The sequence below is a fragment of the Mobula hypostoma genome, chromosome 11 (assembly GCF_963921235.1).
Source record: "Mobula hypostoma chromosome 11, sMobHyp1.1, whole genome shotgun sequence".
In the NCBI taxonomy this organism is placed as follows: Eukaryota; Metazoa; Chordata; class Chondrichthyes; order Myliobatiformes; family Myliobatidae; genus Mobula; species Mobula hypostoma.
Window position 1 is genome coordinate 46,609,145 of NC_086107.1, and position 20,661 is coordinate 46,629,805.

A 20,661-nucleotide genomic window follows, 5' to 3' on the forward strand; every position below is an offset into this window, starting at 1 on the left:
AGCACACGGTATTGGGGGTAAGGTATTGGTGTGGGTGGAGAATTGGTTAGCAGACAGGAAGCAAAGAGTGGGAATAAACGGGACCTTTTCAGAATGGCAGGCGGTGACTAGTGGGGTACCGCAAGGCTCAGTGCTGGGACCCCAGTTGTTTACAATATATATTAATGACTTGGATGAGGGAATTAAATGCAGCATCTCCAAGTTTGCGGATGACACGAAGCTGGGTGGCAGTGTTAGCAGTGAGGAGGATGCTAAGAGGATGCAGGGTGACTTGGATAGGTTGGGTGATTGGCAATAAGATCCTAAAGGGATTGGACAGGCTAGATGCAGGAAGATTGTTCCCGATGTTGGGGAAGTCCAGAACGAGGGGTCACAGTTTGAGGATAGAGGGGAAGCCTTTTAGGACCGAGATTAGGAAAAACTTCTTCACACAGAGAGTGGTGAATCTCTGGAATTCTCTGCCACAGGAAACTGTTGAGGCCAGTTCATTGGCTATGTTTAAGAGGGAGTTAGATATGGCCCTTGTGGCTACGGGGGTCAGGGGGTATGGAGGGAAGGCTGGGGTGGGGTTCTGAGTTGGATGATCAGCCATGATCATAATAAATAGCGGTGCAGGCTCGAAGGGCCGAATGGCCTACTCCTGCACCTATTTTCTATGTTTCTAAATCAAGAGCCATCGATAAACGAGGAGGTTCGTAATCTGCTGAGATATGTGGCATTCAAGTCTTAGGTCTGTACAAGAATACCAGAAATTACTTACAGAGGCTATCTCAAGAGCAAAGGAACAATTCCAAATGAGGTTGAAGGTGGAAATGGATGCACGTCAGCTCTGGCAGCTTTTACAGGCCATTACTGCCTACAAAGAGAAACCTAACATCATGAATGGCTGTGATGCTTCATTCCCAGATCAGCTCAATGCCTTTTATGCTCGCTTTGAAAGGGAGAATAAAACTACAGCTACAAAGATCTATGAAGCACCCGGTGACCCAGTAATATCTGTCTCAGAGGCCAACGGCAGGCTGTCTTTCGGGAGGGTGAACCCTTGCAAGGTGACAGGCCCCAAAGGAGCATCTGATAGGACTCTGAAAACCTGTGCTAGCCAACTGGCAGAGGTGTTAAAAGACATTCTCAATCTCTCATTGTTACAGTTGGAAATTCCCTCTCGCTTCAAAAGGGAAATAAGTATACCAATGCCCAAGAAGAGCAGGATGGGCTACCTTAACAATGATTGTCCAGTGGCACTCACATCTACAGAGATGAAGTGCTTTGAGTGGTTGGTTATGGCTAGAATCAATTGCTGTCTCAGAGGGACCTGGACCCACTGCAATTTGCCTATCACCGCAATAAGTCTATGGTAGATGCAATCTCATTGGTTCTCCATGTATCCTTATATCACCTGGAGAATACAAATACCTGTGTGAAGATGCTGTTTATTAACTGCAGCTCTGTGTTTAACACAATCATTCCTACGGTCTTATCGAAAAACTCCAGAACCTGTGTCCCTGTTCCTCCCTCTGCAACTGGATCCACGACTTCCTAACAGAGCGAGCACAGTCTGTGCAGGTCAGAAACAACATCTCCACTTCGCTGACAATCAACACCGGCGCATCTCGGTGATGCATGTTTAATTCACTGCTCTACTCTCTCTACACCATTGACTGTGTGGCTAGGTACAGCACAAATGTCATCTATAAATTTGATGATGATACAAGTATTGTTGGCAGAATTTCAGATGGTAACCCAAGGGCGTACAGGAGTGAGATACATCAGCTAGTTGAGGGCTGTTGCAGGAACAACCTTGCACTCAGTGTCAGTAAGCTGGATGTGGACTTCAGAAAAGGTAAGACTAGGGAACACACACCAGTCCTCATAGAGGGATCAGAAGTGAAGAGAGTGAGAAGATTCAAGTTCCTGGGTGTCAATATCTCTGAAGATCGATCTCTGACCCAACATATCAATGCAGATACAAAGAAGGCACGACTGCAACTATATTTCATTAGCAGTTTGAGGAGATTTGGTATGTCACCAAATACACTCGCAAATTTCTACAGATGTACCATGGAGAGCATTCTAACTCACTGCATCACTGTCTGGTATGGGGGTGGGCTACTGCACAGGGTCAAAATAAACTGTAGAGAATTGTAAACTTAGTTAGCGCCATCATGGGCACTAGCCTCCATAGTATCCATGACATCTTCAAGGAGCAATACCTCAAAAAGTCAGCATCCACCATTAAGGACCCGTATCACCCAGCTCATGGCTTATTCTCATTGCCACCATCAGGAAGGAGATACAGAACTGTGAGGGCAAACACTCAAATATTCAGGATCAGCTTCTTCCCCTCCGCCATCCGATGGACATTGAAACTATCAACACTACCTCACTGCTTTTTTTATTTCAATGTTAGCACTACTTATTTAACTATTTTATATATACGTAAATACTGTACTTACTGTAATTAATGGCTTTTTCTATTATTATGTATTGCATTGCAAATACAACATATTTCATGACTAATGCTGGTGATATTAAACCTGATTCTGATTCTGAAGCTCAGCTGTTGCCACATGACTTTTCCATTTGTGAGTCTGTGGCTACGAATCATTATTGTTCCAATTCACATTGCGGAGCTGGCAGAGACACATTTTCGACTGTGTGAGCGGCATAGGAATGCTAATTCTGATGTCTAACAAACATTTGACTCGAATCAGATGCTAGATCAGTTGAAAGTTTTATGTTTGATGTGCTGTGTCTAACTGAAAGAAAGGTCTGGGTAATTAGTTCAACAGTGAGATGCAGATCTGTAGGCAAGTTAATGATTGACTTTTGTGTTGTCAAATTGGCGGAGGAGTCTGCAAGGAAACGTGACTTGTAATCAAGCTTCACGGAAAGTGCTGTTACATCTTGTCTCAAGCTGTGTTGTCATTTTACACCTGAGAGATGTGAAATCCCTTACATCCCCTTTTCTGAATACAGTGCCAAATTCAGACATCACCCCAACAAAGCCTAAAGAACATGAAAGGGAAGAAAAGAAATTTCATGAAATTTGCTTGCACTGCAGTTTTTGTAGATTCCACATGATTATCTTCTAGTTAATTCCTGTAACCTCTCATCACAGCGCTAAGCAGCATTGCATCCGTATTGTACTGTCTCAGTACTTTAATATTTGTGTTCTGTAGCACTTTCTTTATTCGCTGTTGTTTTGTAAATAACACTATTCTTTGCATTTCTGGTCAGATGCTAAATGCATTTCATTGGCTTTGTATCTGTACTCGGTACAATGACAATAAAGTTGAATCTAATCTAATCTAAATACTGTCAATGCTCTTCAGTAACTTGCACAGCCAGTGGGTTGTTTGAGCATTCAACGTTCCTACCAGCACTTGAGTTTACATGTTATTTGTGAGCATTGTACATCATGGATGTAAACATGTAAAGTCTGTGTCACCATCTTTCTTAATCCCTGGAAAATTTCTGCAGCTATTGCTTGCCTAACCCCTGGAAAATTCTTGGGAGATACTGTACTCCTTTCACTTAGTGGAATGTAGATTGTTCAACTTTGCTACTGGGATTGAGGCATGAGTCTCTTCTGTACATCTCTGTGTACCGTAGATGGGAACAAGCCAAATTAATGTCATCACCATTATCAGACTTGAACTATTCCCCAATTCCTTAAAATCAATAATTTGTGGAATTTTGATTTGGAACCCACTTATTCAAGTTCTTTTCCTGCCACGTGCTTTCATTTTCAGAGGATCTGTGGCTATCAACTACAGCATTATTATTTCAATTTTACATTGTCGAAGTTGACGGAGACACATTTTGGCCAGAAGCCCAGGAATGTTCATTCTGAAATCAACCAAACATTTGGCTTGTATCAGAAGCTGGATCAGTGGAAAGTTTTATGTCCAATGTGCTGTGAAGGATATCTAACTGAGCTAAAGAGTGGGTAATTTGTGCCACAGTGAGATGCAGATCTTCTAGCAAATTAATGTTTCCCTACTGCTTTGTCAAAATGGCCAAGGATTCTGCAGGAATTCAAGTCTCGTCATCCAGCAGCTCAGAAAGGTTTGCCACATTTTATCTGAGGTGTGTTGAAATTTTATATCTGAGGTAACTTCCTTTGTTTGAATACAACGTCCAGTTCAGATGTCACCCCAGCAAAGCCTGATGAACGTGAAAAGGAAGAAGAGAAGTTAGTTAAACAAAATACAGGAGAGTGTTAAGGTAATAGATCTGGTGGAACACACAGAGAATTGCTTAAAGCTTCATGAGATTTGCTTCCCAATAGTTAATTCCTGTGATATCGACATAACTCAGTTACCATCACACCCAGGGGATCTTAGATTATTCACCTTCCCTACCAGGACTTGATAACGCATGTCATTTGAAACCATTGTACGTTATGTGAAGTCAGCATCACCAACATAATCCATTAAAGGTTGTACCATATTAAATTCTTTGATTGCAGAGACATTTGCTTTCAAGTATGAATAAAATCTGGGAAAAATGCAAGATAAAGGATAGAAGCTTGTTTGGATATATTTAAATATAACAAAATCTAAAATGGTGGAGAAGGATTAAGCTCACACTTTCTTCATATCCCAACTGCTTCTAGTTTCACCTACCCATCATTTCAACATGTTTTGGTTATTTTTAATCACCTTTCATCATTTTTCTCTGCTTTCTTCCTCTCCTCGCCCTCACCTGTCTTTGTCCTCCCCTTTTCCCCTTCAGCTGCTTCCACCCATTATCCGTCAGCCTCTTTCATTCTCTTCTCCCATCAGCCCCCACCTCACCTGGTTCCACCTATCAGATTCCATCCCTGTCACTCCACCACCTCTTTATATTGGCTACCTTCCCTCTCTACTCTCTGTCGTGATGATGGGTCATGACCCTAAATGTCAATCAACCCTCTGCCTCCTCAGATGGTGCTTGATCAGCTGAGTTTCTCCAACAATTTGTCTTCTTTCTACATCAGGGGCTCCCAACTTGGGGGTCCATGGACCTATTGCTTAATGGTATTGGTCTATGATATAAAAAAACGTTGGGAGCCTCTCTTCTATATGTACCTTAGAAAGGCCTTTGATAAGGCCCCACATGGTAAGCTGATCCAGAAGGTCAGAACACATAGGATCCAGTGATGGATAGTAAATTATGTACAATACTGGCTTGGTGGTAGAAGGCAAAGATGGTGGTGAAGGTTTGTTTTTCACATTGGATGCCTGAAGTGGTGTTCTGTAGCCAGTGTTCAGTGCAAGTTCCATTAATATTTTGCATATAATTTAATAATTTATGTTCATGAATGTCGGTGGTATGATTAGTAACTTTGCAGATTATGTCAAAATTAGTGCTATAGCAGGCAGTCCAGGAGATTGCCTCAGATTGCAACAGGATGTAGATTCACTGCATGAAGTGATGCATTTGGGAAGTTAACACAGACCAGAGCATGCACAGGGCACTGGGGAATATAAATGAACAGCAAGACTCTGGGGTACAAGCACACGGTTCCTTGAAACTGGTAAAACAAGTAGATCGTAGATAGAGTTGTAAAGAAGGTATTTGTCTTCAAGAGCTGAAGCATTGTGTACAGGGGATGGGATGTCATGTTAAAATTTACAAATTGTTGGTTCAGCTACACTTGGAATACAAATGTGCAGTTCTGTTCACCACACTACAGGAAGCATGTGATTAAGCTGGACAGGGCGCAGAAAAGAGTCACAGGACTGTGCCTGGATTTGGAGGGGTGAGGTTATCAGGAGAATCTGGATATCGAGGGGCTGCTTTCCCTGGAGAGATGGAGGCTGAGAAGTGACCTAATGGAAGTCTGTAAAATTATGAGGGGCATAGATAAGGTGGGTAGTGACTGTCCTTCTCATGGGTAAGGATGTTTAAAGCAAGAGGACATGGGTGTATGATGAGTGTTGATTCCTGTGATATGACTGAGTGTGAGGAGGGTAGTGAGATCCAAGAGACGGTGCTGGAGGAGCCTCAGCCCTTGAGCTTGTCCAACAGGTCTGAGGTGTTTGCTCCCTGTGCAGATGACGGTGGGGGCAGTGGGAAAGGTGAGCAACCTAACTGTGGCACGTTAGTTCAGGGAGCATTCAAGAGAGGGGAAAGAAGGAAAATAGAGAGGTAATTGGGGATAGTATAGTCAGGGGAATAGACAGAGTTCTCTGTCGCAAGGATAGAGCATCCCGATTCTACAGATTCACCACCATCTTGCTTAAGAAATTCTCCTCATCTCTGTTCTAAATGGACTTCCTTGTTTTCTGAAGCTATTTCTCTCGTCCTAGATTCCCTCACTACAGGATATCCCCTCCAGGTTCACTCTATCTAGGCCGTTCAATATTCCCTCAGTCTTCTAAATTCCTGTAAGGACAGGTCCAGAGCCATCAAACAATCCTCATACGTTAAATCCTCTTTGTTTCCATGTTTCCAAAGTCATGAACTCCAAATGCATAACAAGAATCCATGTAGATATTAACTGATCTTCTTTCTGCAATTTTACAGGCTTCAGTCAGGGCTTTCATATCTGTGTACAGGTACCAGGAATAATGATGCCAGTACTTAAGTTTCAGAAACAATAGCCCATCTAGGCATTCAACCTCATCACTCAGTTGTTGAGGAACTATCGGTGTAGAATATGTGATCTGGGTTCAACAGAGGCATTTACTTGTAATGATTTGCTCTCCCTGGCATGTTATTTGGCTTGCACAGTCATGATCATTATAGCCCTCCTTACCCAATGTAACAGTGTAGCTGGATCCACTGGATTTCCTCACTTGATGATGATATTAGGTGAGTCAAGAGCAGTTGACCATTTAGACCACTGAGCAGCTGTTACTTGAAAGGCCTGACTCATTGTCAGTAATGTATGTGCTAAGTGAAGACATTGAATATTTAAATGTTGATTGAGCACAAAGTGAGTAACAGCCATGACTTCCAGATAGTTTGCCTACGCTACTCATAAACCTGAACTCCATCCTAATACTACATTATCCAATTTGGCAGAGTAATAACCAGAATGATGCTGCAGGTCTCCATGTTCTTGAGCTATGACTGCCATCATGCAGCCATGTTTCCCGTTGACGTACAGGGTAAATGGTTTACACATATCAGGGACTCCTAATGCAGGACCTGTACATCATGTCACTATTAAAGTTTGAAATGCTTCCAGTTGTTCTTCATTCAGAATCACACGATCATCTAAGCAGTTTCTCCCCTTCAAGAGATGTTGAGTGGTTGTCCAATTTCAGGAGATGAATCAACCCATGCTCTGCTGTAGTTACACAAACCCAGAAATTATCACAGTTGCTGGATTGTTGTAGGCGGTTGCAGATTTGCTGGCCTTTGCAGGAGGGAGATTGAAAATTTGGCGGTGTGGTGTCATAACTACAACCTCTTACTCAATGTCAGCAAAACTGAGGAACTGATAGTAGACTTCAGGAGAAGGAAACCAGAGGTCCGTGAGACAGAATTCATCAGAGGAGCAGAGGTGGAGAGTGTCAGAAATATTAAATTCAAGGCTGTCACTATCTCAGAGGACCAGTCCTGGAGTCATCATATAAATGTAATTGCAAATAAAGCATGACAGTGTCTCTACTTCCTTAGGAGTCTGCGGAGATTTGGCATGTGCTCAAAAACCTTGACGATAGATGTGTGGTGTGATGTACTGACTGGCTGCGTTATGACCTGGTAGAGGAACACCAATGTTTTTGAGTGGGAAATGTTACAACAAGTCATGAATTCGGACCAGTGCATCATGGGTAAAAACCTCCCAACCATTGAGCACATCTACATGTAACATTGTAAGAAAAGCAGCATCCATCATCAAAGATCCTCACCACCCCAGGCCATGTACTTTTCCAGCTGCTCCATCAGTGCCCCTGGGTTCAAGAACAGTTACTACCCCTCAAGCTTCAGGCTCTTGACAAAAGAGGGTAACTACACTCATTCTACATCTGGTGTTCCCACAACCAATGATCTCACTTTAAGGACTCTTTATCTTGTTATTTCATGCTCTCGTTATTTATTGCTATTTATTTATATTTGCATTTGCACCATTTGTTTTCCATTCATCCTGTTTACAGTTATAGTTCTATAGATTTTCTGAGTATGCTCACAAAAAAACGAATCTCAGGGTTGTACATGGTGAAATGTTTGTACTCTGATAATAAATTTTACTTTGAGTTCTTGAAACTTTCTGTCCCAAGTAAATGACTTCATATTGTTGCAATTGCACCTTGTCCAAATTTGTTTTGTGAACATTTGGAGGATAAATCAAGCAAATAAAACACTTCACATTCATCTTGGTCTGCATTGTCAAATGCAATCAGTTTGTCATCTACTTACTGTATGATAGTCAAATTTATGGCTGGTAAGTCCCTAAGATGTTGTCTCAGAGCCATGTGGTAGTCAGTGGGATAGTGTTGTCCATTAAGTGTAAAAGCCAACTATGGCTGACATTCCTATGCCAGTGGTAGAAACCAAAATCCACTGGCCACATTGATAATTGTAAACCACTTGCACGATGGCCTTAGGGCATTGAAAATTGTTGGTGGATCGTCCATTAGGGGATGGTTGACTTGTTAATAACTCCTGAGTAACTCAACCACACTGTTCTGTAGTGTTACTCATATTCAGAAATGCTTTCAAAAGTCTTTTGCTTGCACTCAACCACCTTTCTCCAGTCATATGGGTGTTGTATAGGTTCTTAGTACACTAAAGTTCAGCCCAAGACTTTAAACCTCCTTTTTTATGATGTGAAAACTCTTTGGACCATCTATCAATCTTTTCCGATTCAGCTGGTTGATGATAAACCTGTCTCTTTTCATAATTCCCATCTTCAGTTCTGGGTGTTATCACTCCCTTGGTCTTTTTTGGGGCAAATCATTATATGGTTGGCTAACCTATTGTTCCATTATTGCCATCTTCACTTGTGTCACTATAGGTCTCTGTAGAGTCCTTGCAATTTCCGTCTCCTAATTCCTCTAAGTTCAGCATGTGGCATTGCCTGATAAGACTGTCCAACATCGGGAGTGTTTTCCAAGGAGGAGCATCACTCCACTTGAGGTCTCTGCTGGATTTTCTGATACTGCTTCATTTTATCTTGAAGCTCTATGCAATGCACTTTCATGCAATTATACTTAGTCCGTAGTTCTTTACTCGTTCAGTTAATTCTATAATTTGCTCCTTAGAATTTTTACTGTCTCTATCATGCAGTTTCTGTAGTTCATCAGTTTTCCTTCTCCATTTTCACTTCTTCAGTTAACTTTTTTACTTGTTCTATTAACTTACATGTTCTGTCTTCTAACTCAACGTGTTCACATTTAAACCACATATTTGATCTTTCAACTCAGCCTGTTCATTTCACTTTTAACTGTGATAACACTGCTAATGCCCAGGCAAACAACAGGAATTCTGCAGATGCTGGAAATTCAAGCAACACACATGCAGTTTTTTTTCTTTCCCTCAAGCATTCCCAAGGTTTTTCTCATGATTTTTAAAATATTTACCAGCAGCCAAATTTCATGAGACTCAACACTGACAGCATATTTCACTCTGATTTCTTCATTAATCTTGTCAAATTGAAATATTTTGTACAGGTAAGAACCCTAACTCTCAGTCATCTGTTCACACCTAACGACTGGGGGATCAGTTCCTTTTTCTGTCGTGGGTTGCACTACTTTGGACATTGCTTTGCTGCACATAACGCTTAATTTGTCAACTTAATGATCTGATGACAATTTTATTGGCACTCAACAAGCTTGTAATAATTTTAATTTTATTGATACTCTTCCAGCTTGTAACAATTTTTGTTATGCAGAACACTTTAATTGTTACTTCCATTTTTTAATCACTAGATTTGCAACCAAATTTAATTTTGTACCTGTTTAACTTTATCCTAAATTTCCTTTCTTTAGATGCTGTATTGAAGCAAGAATGAGATTTCTCTGACGGTTAGGAAAGTAAGAGGAAGATCACATGTGTGGAGCAAAATATTTCCCTTCATCTGGGATTATTCTACCCCTTAAATTTCCGAAAACATCCTGCTGACTCCACCAAGCTGTTGGATCCCAATGTTTAAGCAATTTAAAGGTTCTTCGGAAAACAAGAATGAAGCATAGAACTTGATGCTTACTATTGTTTTATTAAATGTTATAATAGCAAAGAAGAACAAGAAGAAGCGTTGAAAGTTCAAAGAAAAGACTGGACTAAAAAGTAATAATGGCCTTCTTATACCAGACGAGGTAACGGAAATTGTACTGATAACAGTTAACTAATAAAATATCCAGAGTCAAGTTGTATGACACTTGCTACTGAATCGCAAAAGTTTCTAGAAAAATCCAGAGCCAACTGTACTGTAATCGAAGGAAAATTCATTGAAAAATTACATTATATTGCTGATTATATAAAAATATAAGCAAGCAAAACAAAGTTAAAAAGGAAGAAAATTAACAATTCTATACCCCAATCCAACCTGCTCTTGAATACATCTAAAAAAAAGGTTTCTTTACGAACCTTTTATTTGAAGATAATTCCTATTATTATTATTATTAAGGAAATTAAAACCCCCTGATACCATAACATTTTTCTTGCACCTCCCTGACATCTGCCTATAGATCTGTCCTTCAATTTATTTTTGACCGTTTGAATGTCTGTAATACATCCCCAGTAAAGTGACAACACCCTTTTTTGTTCCTAATTCTTATTCATATAGAAAATAGAACAGTACAGCACAGGAACTGACCCTTCAGCCCACAATGTTATGCCAAACCAATTAAATTAGTAATCAAATGGCCAACTAAACTCTTCGCTTCTGCTACGCAATGGTGATATCCTTCCATTTCCCTCACGTTCATGTCCCTATCTAAAAGTCTCCTAAAATTTCCTCATGTGTCAGTCTCTACCACTACCCCAGGCAGCACATTCCAGGCACCCGACAATCTTTGTGTAAAAACATCTTGCCCCTCATATCTCCTTTGAATTTAACCCCATCTTACCTTAAATGCATGGGCTCTGGTATCTGACATTTCAAGCATTGGAAAAAGATACTGTTTATATACAGTACTCCATCTATGGCTCTCATAATCTTATAAACCTCTATCATGTCTCCCCTAAGCCTCCTCCGCTTTAGAGAAAACACCCCAAGTTTGTCCAATCTCTCATTATAGCACATGCCCTCTACTCCAGGCAGCATCCTGGGAAACCTCTTCTGCATCTCTCCAAAGCCTTGCTTATGGAGACTTTGCGGATATCCTCTCTCAACAATGATGTGTTGGTTTTTAAAAATGGCAAAGAAATTTTAAACCATTATATTTGCTTTTTTTCCTCAACAGAATTAACGGATCAAAGCATATATTCTGCTTAAATTGGTTTTGACTTGAATTAGATGTACTTAATTCATACAGGAATTATGTAAATCATGTATGGAACATTTTGCAGCTTTTGATATTGTCTTACTTTGATTATTAAGCTCTTTCATTTGTGTTAATGAGGCATCAAAATGAAAGAAAATGTGGAAAGAAAGACAAACCGGAAGTACTGTTACCATAAATTTTAAAATGGAGTCATATGAAGAATGGATTTTTATTAAAATTGAAAATAATAAAGGAGTGGAACAGAATAATAAAAACCATTATTGCATGAAGAAATCATGAACATATGACAATGAATTTAAAGCTGAACAAGGTCTACAAATGAAATAATGCAATTGGCCAAATGGGCTAACATTTCAACTACAATTCTGTTTGTACAATGCAACTTGTACAATTTCCCATCTTCATAATTGAAAAGAACATTTTCTTTTCCAATATTTTTATTAATTTACATATAAGAATAGAGTACAGGAAAAAATATATCAATATATTATACTAAATTGCATATAAAGATTCCTTACCCTATATTCATACAAGTTAATTAATTTGTAACATTGAAATATAGTAATTTTATTATATTAAAAAAATCTAACCCACTACCAAGATCGAAGCTGGTTAGTAAAAAAAAAAGGGAAAAAAAAATATTAGTCATCATCTGTGCTTTAACAGCAAATCAAAGGTTTTGGAAATAATTCAGAAAAGGTCCCCACAGTGTTTAAAGGTCTGGGCTAGATTCAGAGATTGAACATCGAATCTTCTCTAAATTTAAACATGACATCACGTAACCATTGGGCGTGAATAGGAGGGGCCACATCTTTCCATTTGAGCAAGAGCGTCCTTCTGGCCATAAGAGACATAAAAGCCAAAATGCAAGTCAGATGACTCCAAAATAATATCCTTTCCTCAGAACATTTTCAAACAATCTAACAATTGCTATTTCATTTCAGTAATACAATTAAAAAAAAACAAGGCTATTGATGCACTCAATATGCCAGTGTAGAATTAATCATTTTGTTCACATTCAGATTATTTTCCTTCTGAGAGGTTAAGGCCAAAATTGTACATTTATTCAAACATATTTTACAATTAATCCTGAAACAAATTCAGCCAAGATTCAGAGCATAATGTTGTTCTTTACTAATTAAGCTTGTCCAATAATTAAATTCTTGATCTGAACTGTAAAGCACAGAGAGAAATATAATCAACTGTTTCCTTTCCACAACATTGTAGTGATTAAAGATCTCAAGTATTGTATTAGCTGCGATACTCTTTTGTATGATCAGAAAAGATACTGTGAAATTGCTAAGTTCCTCCAGCATTTTGTGTGTTGCTCTGGATTTCCAGCATCTGCAGAATCTCTTCTGTTTATTACTATAAAAGTGCAATTTCTCATTTTGTGGTAAGAACTCAGCAAGTCAGGCAGCATCTGTAGAGGAGAATATAATGTACAGTAGATGTTTCAGGATGAGACCCTTCGTTCAAAGTCAAAGCATTTAATGCTTATTCCCTTCTATAGATGTTGTCTGACTTGCTAAAGTCCTCCAGCATTTTGTATGTATTGCTTAAGATTACCAGTATCTACAGAATTTCTTGTATTTATGATTTCCCAATAGTCTTGCTCAAAGTAAAATAAATTATTATTACTTCTATTCTCTCATGTTGTGTATCAAATGTCAATCGTAATATGAGAGTGTACAAATGACATTGACATGGCATGACAATACTAGGTGTTCGGGGGGAGTCATCAGTGGTCATGTCTGTTTATGATATTTCTTTCGTGGTACGATTATATACTTTAAAGTGCGCTCTATCTAGATTGCCCCACCCATAAAAATGTTTTCTGCCTCTAAAATAGGATGTTCAGGTTATTATTTAATTTATGTTTGTTAAATTTATATGATTGGGCCACTTACGGATTTGGTTGACACCAGTCAAAATTTGTTGCTATCATTATTACTAATATCAATATTCAGAATCAGAATCAAGTTTAATATCATCAGCATACATCGTGAAGTTCATTAACTTTACGGCAGCAGTACAATGAAATACATGATAAATAAATAGAGAAAAAAGCAAGAATTACAGTAAGTATATATATTTATTAAAAAGTTAAGTTAAAAATAAATAGTGCAAAAAAACCCCAGAAATAAAATAAAATAGTGAGGTAGTTTACATGGGTTCATTGTCCATTTAGAAATCAGATGGCAGAGGGGAAGAAGCTGTTCCTGAATCACTGAGTGTGTGCCTTCAGGCTTCTGTATCTCCTTCCTGCTGGTAACAATGAAAAGAGGGCATACCTGGGTGGTGAGGGTCCTTAATGATGGACGCTGTGTTCCTAAGGCACCACTCTTTGAAGATGTCTTGGATACTGCGGAGGCTGGTACCCATGATGGAGATGACTAATTTTACAAATTTCTGCAACTTACTTTTAGATCTTGTGCAGTAGCCTGCTCCCCCATACCAGACAGTCAGAATGCTCTCCACTGTACATTTGTAGAAGTTTGAATGTTTTTTAGTTGACAAACCAAATCTCCTCAAACTGCGAATTAAATATAGCCACTGTCTTGCCTTCTTTATAGCTACAGCAATATTTTGCATCCAGGTTAGGTCCTCAAAGATATTGACACCCAAGAACTTGGGACTGCTCACTCTCTCCACTTCTGATCCCTCTATGAGGATTGGTTTGTTCCCTCGTCTTACCCTTTCTCAAGTCCACAATCAGTTCTTTGGTCGTGCTAATGTTGAGTGCAAGTTTTTTGCTGTAAGACCACTTAACTGACTGGTATATCTCACCCCCACGCCCATTTGTCACCATCTGAAATTCTGCCAACAATGGTTGTACCATCAGCAAAATCATAGCTGGCATCTGAGCTGTGCCCAGCCACACAGTCTCATGGGTGTAACACAACCCTGTGGTACGCCAGTGTTGATTGTCAACAAGGTAGATATGTTATATCCAATCTACACAGATTGTGGTCTTCCAGTTAGGAAGCTGAAGATCCAGTTGCAGAGGGAGGCACAGATGCCTGACGAAGGGTCTCGGCCTGAAACGTCGACTGCACCTCTTCCTATAGATGCTGCTTCGCCTGCTGCGTTCACCAGCAACTTTGATGCATGTTGCTTGAATTTCCAGCATCTGCAGAATTCCTGTTGTTTGCCTGGGTTCTGTAGCTTTCTGATCAGGACTGTAGGAATGGTGATACCAAATGTTGAGATATAGTCAATAAACAGCATCCCAACATAGGTATTTGCATTGTCCAGTGGTCCAAGGCCGCATAGAGAGCCATTGAGGTCGCATCTGCTGCAGACTTATTGTGTTGGTAGGCAAATTGCAATGGGTCCAAGCAACATACATCAAAGTTGCTGGTGAACGCAGCAGGCGAAGCAGCAATGGGTCCAGTTCCTTTTTGAGACAGATTTTGATTCTGACCATGACCAACTTCTCCAAGCATTTCATCATCGTAGATGTGAGTGCTATTATTAACATTACCATTGCCATGAATGCTACTCTTACCACTTACAGTCCTAGCCTCCTAACCTCAATATTAAGCGGCTGGGATGTTTTTATTTATGTGAGATACAGCGTGGAATAAACGCTTCCAGCCCTTCGAGATACACTGCTCAGCAACCCCCGATTTAACCCTAGCCGAACCACAGGACAATTGAGAATAACCAATTAACCTACTAACCAGTACACCTTTGGACTGTGGGAGAAAACCAGAGCACCTGGAGGAAACCCACCTGGTCACGTGGGGAACATACAAACTCCTTACAGGCAGTGGTGGGAATTGAACCCATGTTGCATGTACTGTAAAGTGTTGTACTAACCACTATGCTGAGCCGCCCCAAATGCCCAGCGTTTTGGCTGAGATTATACCAAATGACTCCCCACCCCCACTGTGGACTAAAAGATCACTATTCTCAATGATCCTGATGCCCTTAAAGTTGGCAGAGTGTTTAAGATTATGCATCAATTCTCTGGGATTCCTTTTCATTTGAATTCCCATCTCTTACATTCTGCATCAAGATGTAGACACTCCACTGCAGTTTTAACTGCTAAAGTACAAATAAAAGTAAGAAATATGTAAATAAACATGCAGAACAGCAGCTTAAAGCTTGAATGCATAGAATGTCATTTTCTGGTCCCTCATTGCTGATGTCAGTAAGCTCTAACTAGAGTATTTGGTAATATATATTAATCATGAACTTATTCTGTTCTTTCTTCCACAGTCAAACCAAAAGTCAATGCATTTATGCAAAAAGAGGAGAACTTTGCAATATGTGAAGTAAAGGAATTTTATCCAAAGGAAACTACAGTCAGATGGTTAAAAGTACTAAATGAAAAAGTGGAAGTTATTTCAAAAGATCAGTCTATTGATGGACCAAAGTGGGACATTTAGCCTTCCCACTAAAGTAATAGTAGAACCGATGGTGAGTAGTTCTGCCATATACATCTGTACAGTGAAGCACAAAGAGGTCCATGGAAATTTTACACTGACTAAAGGCAAGATCAAATTGGAAAAGTATACAGAATTTATTTCTAATATATTGTCCTACAATATTCAAGCTTCCCTGATAATCCTCACACACGCACATTGACCGTGGAGCAAATATTATTATCAGCTCAACCAGCAATCACACTATTTATACAGAAGATGTGAAAATGGCTTATTTGAGATTGATTCTAATTTGCCTCTAATTTAACTATCCAAAGAGAAAGAAAAAAATTTTAGTTAGCTGCTTCAGCCAAAAAAAATAGTACAGAAACAATTATAATCAGCCCAAATACACACGTAACATTCATTGATAAAGGTGTTAATCTTCAGCTATTTCACATCTTGAAAATAAATATAATGCATATGATTTGTACCGCTAATTCATGCAGGGGATATTTCAAACTGATAAGTCAAGTAAGTTAGTAATACATTCTTATGAATATTGTAAATTACATAGTTTATTCATTTTTCAACTTTTCAAAAACTTCTGCTTGTTTTAACAGAACAAGAACAAATTAAACTGACTGCTGGAGTCACCTTTGGCATTTTCATACTATTTTTTGCACTGGGTTTTGGAATTTGTATCTGGAAGAGAAAATCTAAAGGTAACGCTTTTCTCGGTTTATAAAGGTCGACTAGAGTATGAAAAATAAAATGCTTAATTATCTGTTGATAATTTATTAAAATCTATTTGTTATCTGGAGCTTAACAAAGTTTAAATTATAATAATTTCTTAAAATTTAATCAGAATTAGAAAACTGTTTTTTCTCCTTTCCTGTAATACCATCCACTAGTCTTATTATGATTCTCACAGGTTAAAATTTTCATCACAATTTTCAATTCAGTTTTGAATGAACTATTAACAGGTTACTGATGCCATCTTAGTGATTTAAATGAAAGACACTAGTATTCTGATAATTAAACACTAATTAAATTAGGTAAACCTATCTGAAATATTGGAATGTATTCATTAATTGTGGACACATCATTTTGTATTTTAAATTCAGATACAATAATCAATAATTACTTATACTTTGTTACTTCATAAGCAGTGCCTTGGGGTCAAGGGTGACTTACTGCCCTCTGATTTTGTGCTTTCTGAGTTTTGAAGCGCGCCATAATCTTTTGCACTCCAAATAATAAAGATTGAACTGCTTTAACCATTTGTAATAAGAAACCCTTTCATTCCAGATATTCACATAGTCAATCTCTTCTGGGCTACCTCCAATGCTAGAAAGTCTTTTTTCAGTTTTCCAGGTGTAGCCTCACCAAAACTTTGTATTCTGTAATAATAGTCTGTGTTTCTAAACTTCTTGGTAATAAAGACCGATATGCCACTTGCCTTTCTCACTTCTTGTTGCACCTGCCTGCTAACTTCATGCTGTTTGTGCGCAGGAACACCTGGATCCCTCGAAACCCCACCCCCCCCCAGTTGTAAACAATCTCCATTTAAATCAGAGCCTTCCTTTTGATTCCTCTTGTCAAAGTGCATGATTTCACAAGTGCCCGCATTAAACATCATTTCCCTTGTTTTCACTCATTTACTTAACTTATCTATCTCCTACTGCTGAGTCCAAACATTCGCAACAGAGATACAAGGAATTTTGGAGATGCTGAAAATCCAGAGTAACATACACAAAATGCTGAAGGAACTCAGCTGGTCACACATCATAAATGCAGAAGAATAAACAGCTGATGTTTGGAACAAGAATGATTTATCAGGACTGGAAAGAGAGGGGAAAGAAGCTAGAAATAATTGCGGAAAAGAAAGAATAGAAGCTAGCAGGTGATAAATAAAAGATGCCAAGTGAGGGGGGAAGTTCAGTGGATCGGTGAAGTGTGAATCTGGGAGACGATATGTGGAAAAGCTAAAGAAGGAAAGAAGGATAATGGATCACGGGAGGAGGAGGAGGACGGACACCACAGGGAGGTGAGGAGAAGAAAAGGGATAAATGAGGAGTCAGATTGGGGAAGGGAAGCAAAGAGAAGGAGACAAGGAGAAATTAGTGGAAGTTAAGGAATTCAATGTTCATGTTGTCAGGCTGGAGGCTCCTTGGATGGAATATGAGGTGTTGCTCCTCCAACCTTAGACTGGCCTCATTGAGGCAGTAGAGGAGGCCATTAATCAACATATTGAAATGGGAAAGGGGAGTAAATCTAAAATGGAGGCTACCAGGAAAACCAGCCTGTTGTGGCAGTCAGAACGAAAATGCTGATGAAGCAGTCCTCCGATCTACATCAGCTCTCATTGATATACAGGAGGCCACACTATTTTCCTCATCACAACATATCTACCTTCATATCAAAGACAAAGTTGAATAACTCAGTCCTCCCTTCATTAAATTATAAGATAGTAGATATAAATAACACCCCACTATTTCACATTTCTCTGATGAGCTTTGGATGAACATTTATTTTGTCTGGTTCTATTTTTTTAAAAAACAAGACAGTACATTCAGCTAATATTGTTTAAATTTAACACAAATTAAGTCAACATAATGTTGGAAAGTAATCAATAATGGTAATCAAAACATTTAACATTTTACTATGCAAATACAGTTTTCAATATTTGTTTCCTGTTTATTACACTTGGGTGGTGAAAACCTTCCCACTAAACAGTTATCAAATATTATTTTAGATCTAATAAAATAACATTTATAATCTAATTGCAAGCCTTTAGTCTGTTTTATGTATGAAATGCACATAAAAAGTTTTTGGATATCCTTTAAGTTGTTTACACCTATTTCAAGGGGATATCTCACCACTCAGCAAATGGGATCAAACAGTTCAATATGCAAATAACCTCAGCTCAATTATCATCTTCTGTGTGTGAGTCTACACAATATTCACCCCTTCAATATTATACACTCAGGATATTTCAAACTGGACACCAGACAGTTATCCATTGGGAAAAGCAGCTGCAGCTTCTAAACTAACCAACCACAATGAAAGTGACTTTCGACAATCAGAATAAGGCTCACCCCCACAGGACACTCCATCCTTCGAAAGTTCCAAATGTGATGATCCAACTCTCAGACTAGTATGACTCTCACAGACTCCTAAGTTATACATAAACCACAAGAGCACAATACTCAGTACTGTAAACCCAATAGTCACTTCCAGTGTACTACGGTAGTCCATCAGCCCCCACCCCCCCCCCCGTGCCCCAAAAGTCCACCAGCCTCACCCTGGAGTGTAATAGCCAATAAGCTGGAAATCAGTTCCTGGGACAGTCTGGTCATGCTATGCTGAGAAAAACTATCATTCAAAATATCCTTCCTTTGTCATAGCCTTCTTACTGACCAGCATGGGGAAGGTGCTCATCCAGGTCACTGGGGTGGCATACAAATGGCACTACATATCAATCACACCACCCTATGGGAACCACAGGCAGGCTTGGGACTGCATATCCAGGAAGTACCATTCAGCATCCAACCAGTGCCCAGCTTCCCAACACCATTTGGCATAGACACAGCTGTCCAAGGATACTGTTCCTTCTCACACTTGCCATCCACCTTGCACCTTGTTCCTGTACTCAACATACCACCTACACCAACTGTCAGCTGGGGAAATCACTAAGAGTCAGGATATTCTAATTATACAAATGGTACACAGGGATAGACCAGCCCCTAAAGCATTCATTCCACCAAGGCTGTTGAGGCTCAAGTCTCTTTAAGGCTGTTAACATACTCTGGGTCAGGGTTTGGCTGGAAGACTACTCCCTGCCAGCTCCCCCAAAACAGAATACAAAAACCCGAGAAGCCAGATAATACCCTCACAGTCTTTTCCCTGTCAAAAAGATCAATGTCAGTGGCTCCCTTTCCTTGATGAGGTAAGGAGTCTTCATGCAAATTTAGCAATCTGACTGTTAATCCAGTGTGCAAATTCAAACACCATCCCCAGAAATGCACCACACGATCTCCCACCACAAATCACCATTCAGAACTTTGCCATTCTGTAACTCAGGGAGATACAAATGCACTTGCTCCTGATTAGAAAATACAACAATAATAGTACTACAAGAATTGGTCCCTAAGTGCTAAGTTCCCTCTGAAGTGTGGCCAGCTCATATCCAGAAGAAAGTTACCCAAATTTCTACTAAATTTCAACTCAAGTTTCATATGGGCAGTATGAAATGGGTCACCCTAAACCAATTATATGGGGAAACAAGTAGCAAAGTAACATATTAAGACACAGTAAACATGCAACAGATTTAGAAAACAAGTAAGGAAGTAACTGACTAAATGGAAACAAGAAACAGAGTAACAGATTAAACACAAAACACAAATCTGTCAGTACCTCCAATTGAACTCTGCCTTTTTGTGTGTTTCCCCCTAGCTGTCAGTCTGTGGTTTGGTATTACCATGTGTTCCTATCCCCACTCCTGCTCTACTCTGGCCCCTGTATTACAGAGTACTCCATCTGTTTCTCATTATTACCTGTATTACTGCCACCTGTGCCTCATTGTGCTCCACCTATCATCTGCCTCTCTGTTTATTGCTCTGTGTATTTCAGTCCTGTGGTTTCAGTTGTTTATTGCCAGACAGTGCTAGGAAATTTTCCTGAGCCTTTCCAGCATTTGTATCTGTACTCTGTCTGTCTGAATATTGACTCTGCCTATTTCCCTATTCTGCATTTTTTGGATTTCTCTGGATCTTTTGACCTCTGCCTGAACTTTGACACTGACTTTCTTTGCACCTCGGGATTTGTCACACAGTTAATATCACTGTGTGTACAGTACTGGATCTGCGATTGGATCCCTGCTCCAGTGCCCTGACAAAATC

The 20,661-nt window shown here is 39.4% G+C and overlaps 1 protein-coding gene across 1 annotated transcript in view; it reads left to right on the top strand.

The window, feature by feature from the left end:
* LOC134354206 (uncharacterized) overlaps window positions 1-20,661 on the top strand; it is a 45,965-nt gene that overhangs the window by 18,609 nt on the left and 6,695 nt on the right. The window contains exons 9-11 of the mRNA XM_063063099.1: window positions 9,927-10,253; window positions 15,612-15,812; window positions 16,381-16,482. Coding sequence (XP_062919169.1) covers window positions 9,927-9,949 — 23 coding nt within the window. The 3' untranslated portion in view covers window positions 9,950-10,253; window positions 15,612-15,812; window positions 16,381-16,482. The remainder of the gene's footprint in view (window positions 1-9,926; window positions 10,254-15,611; window positions 15,813-16,380; window positions 16,483-20,661) is intronic.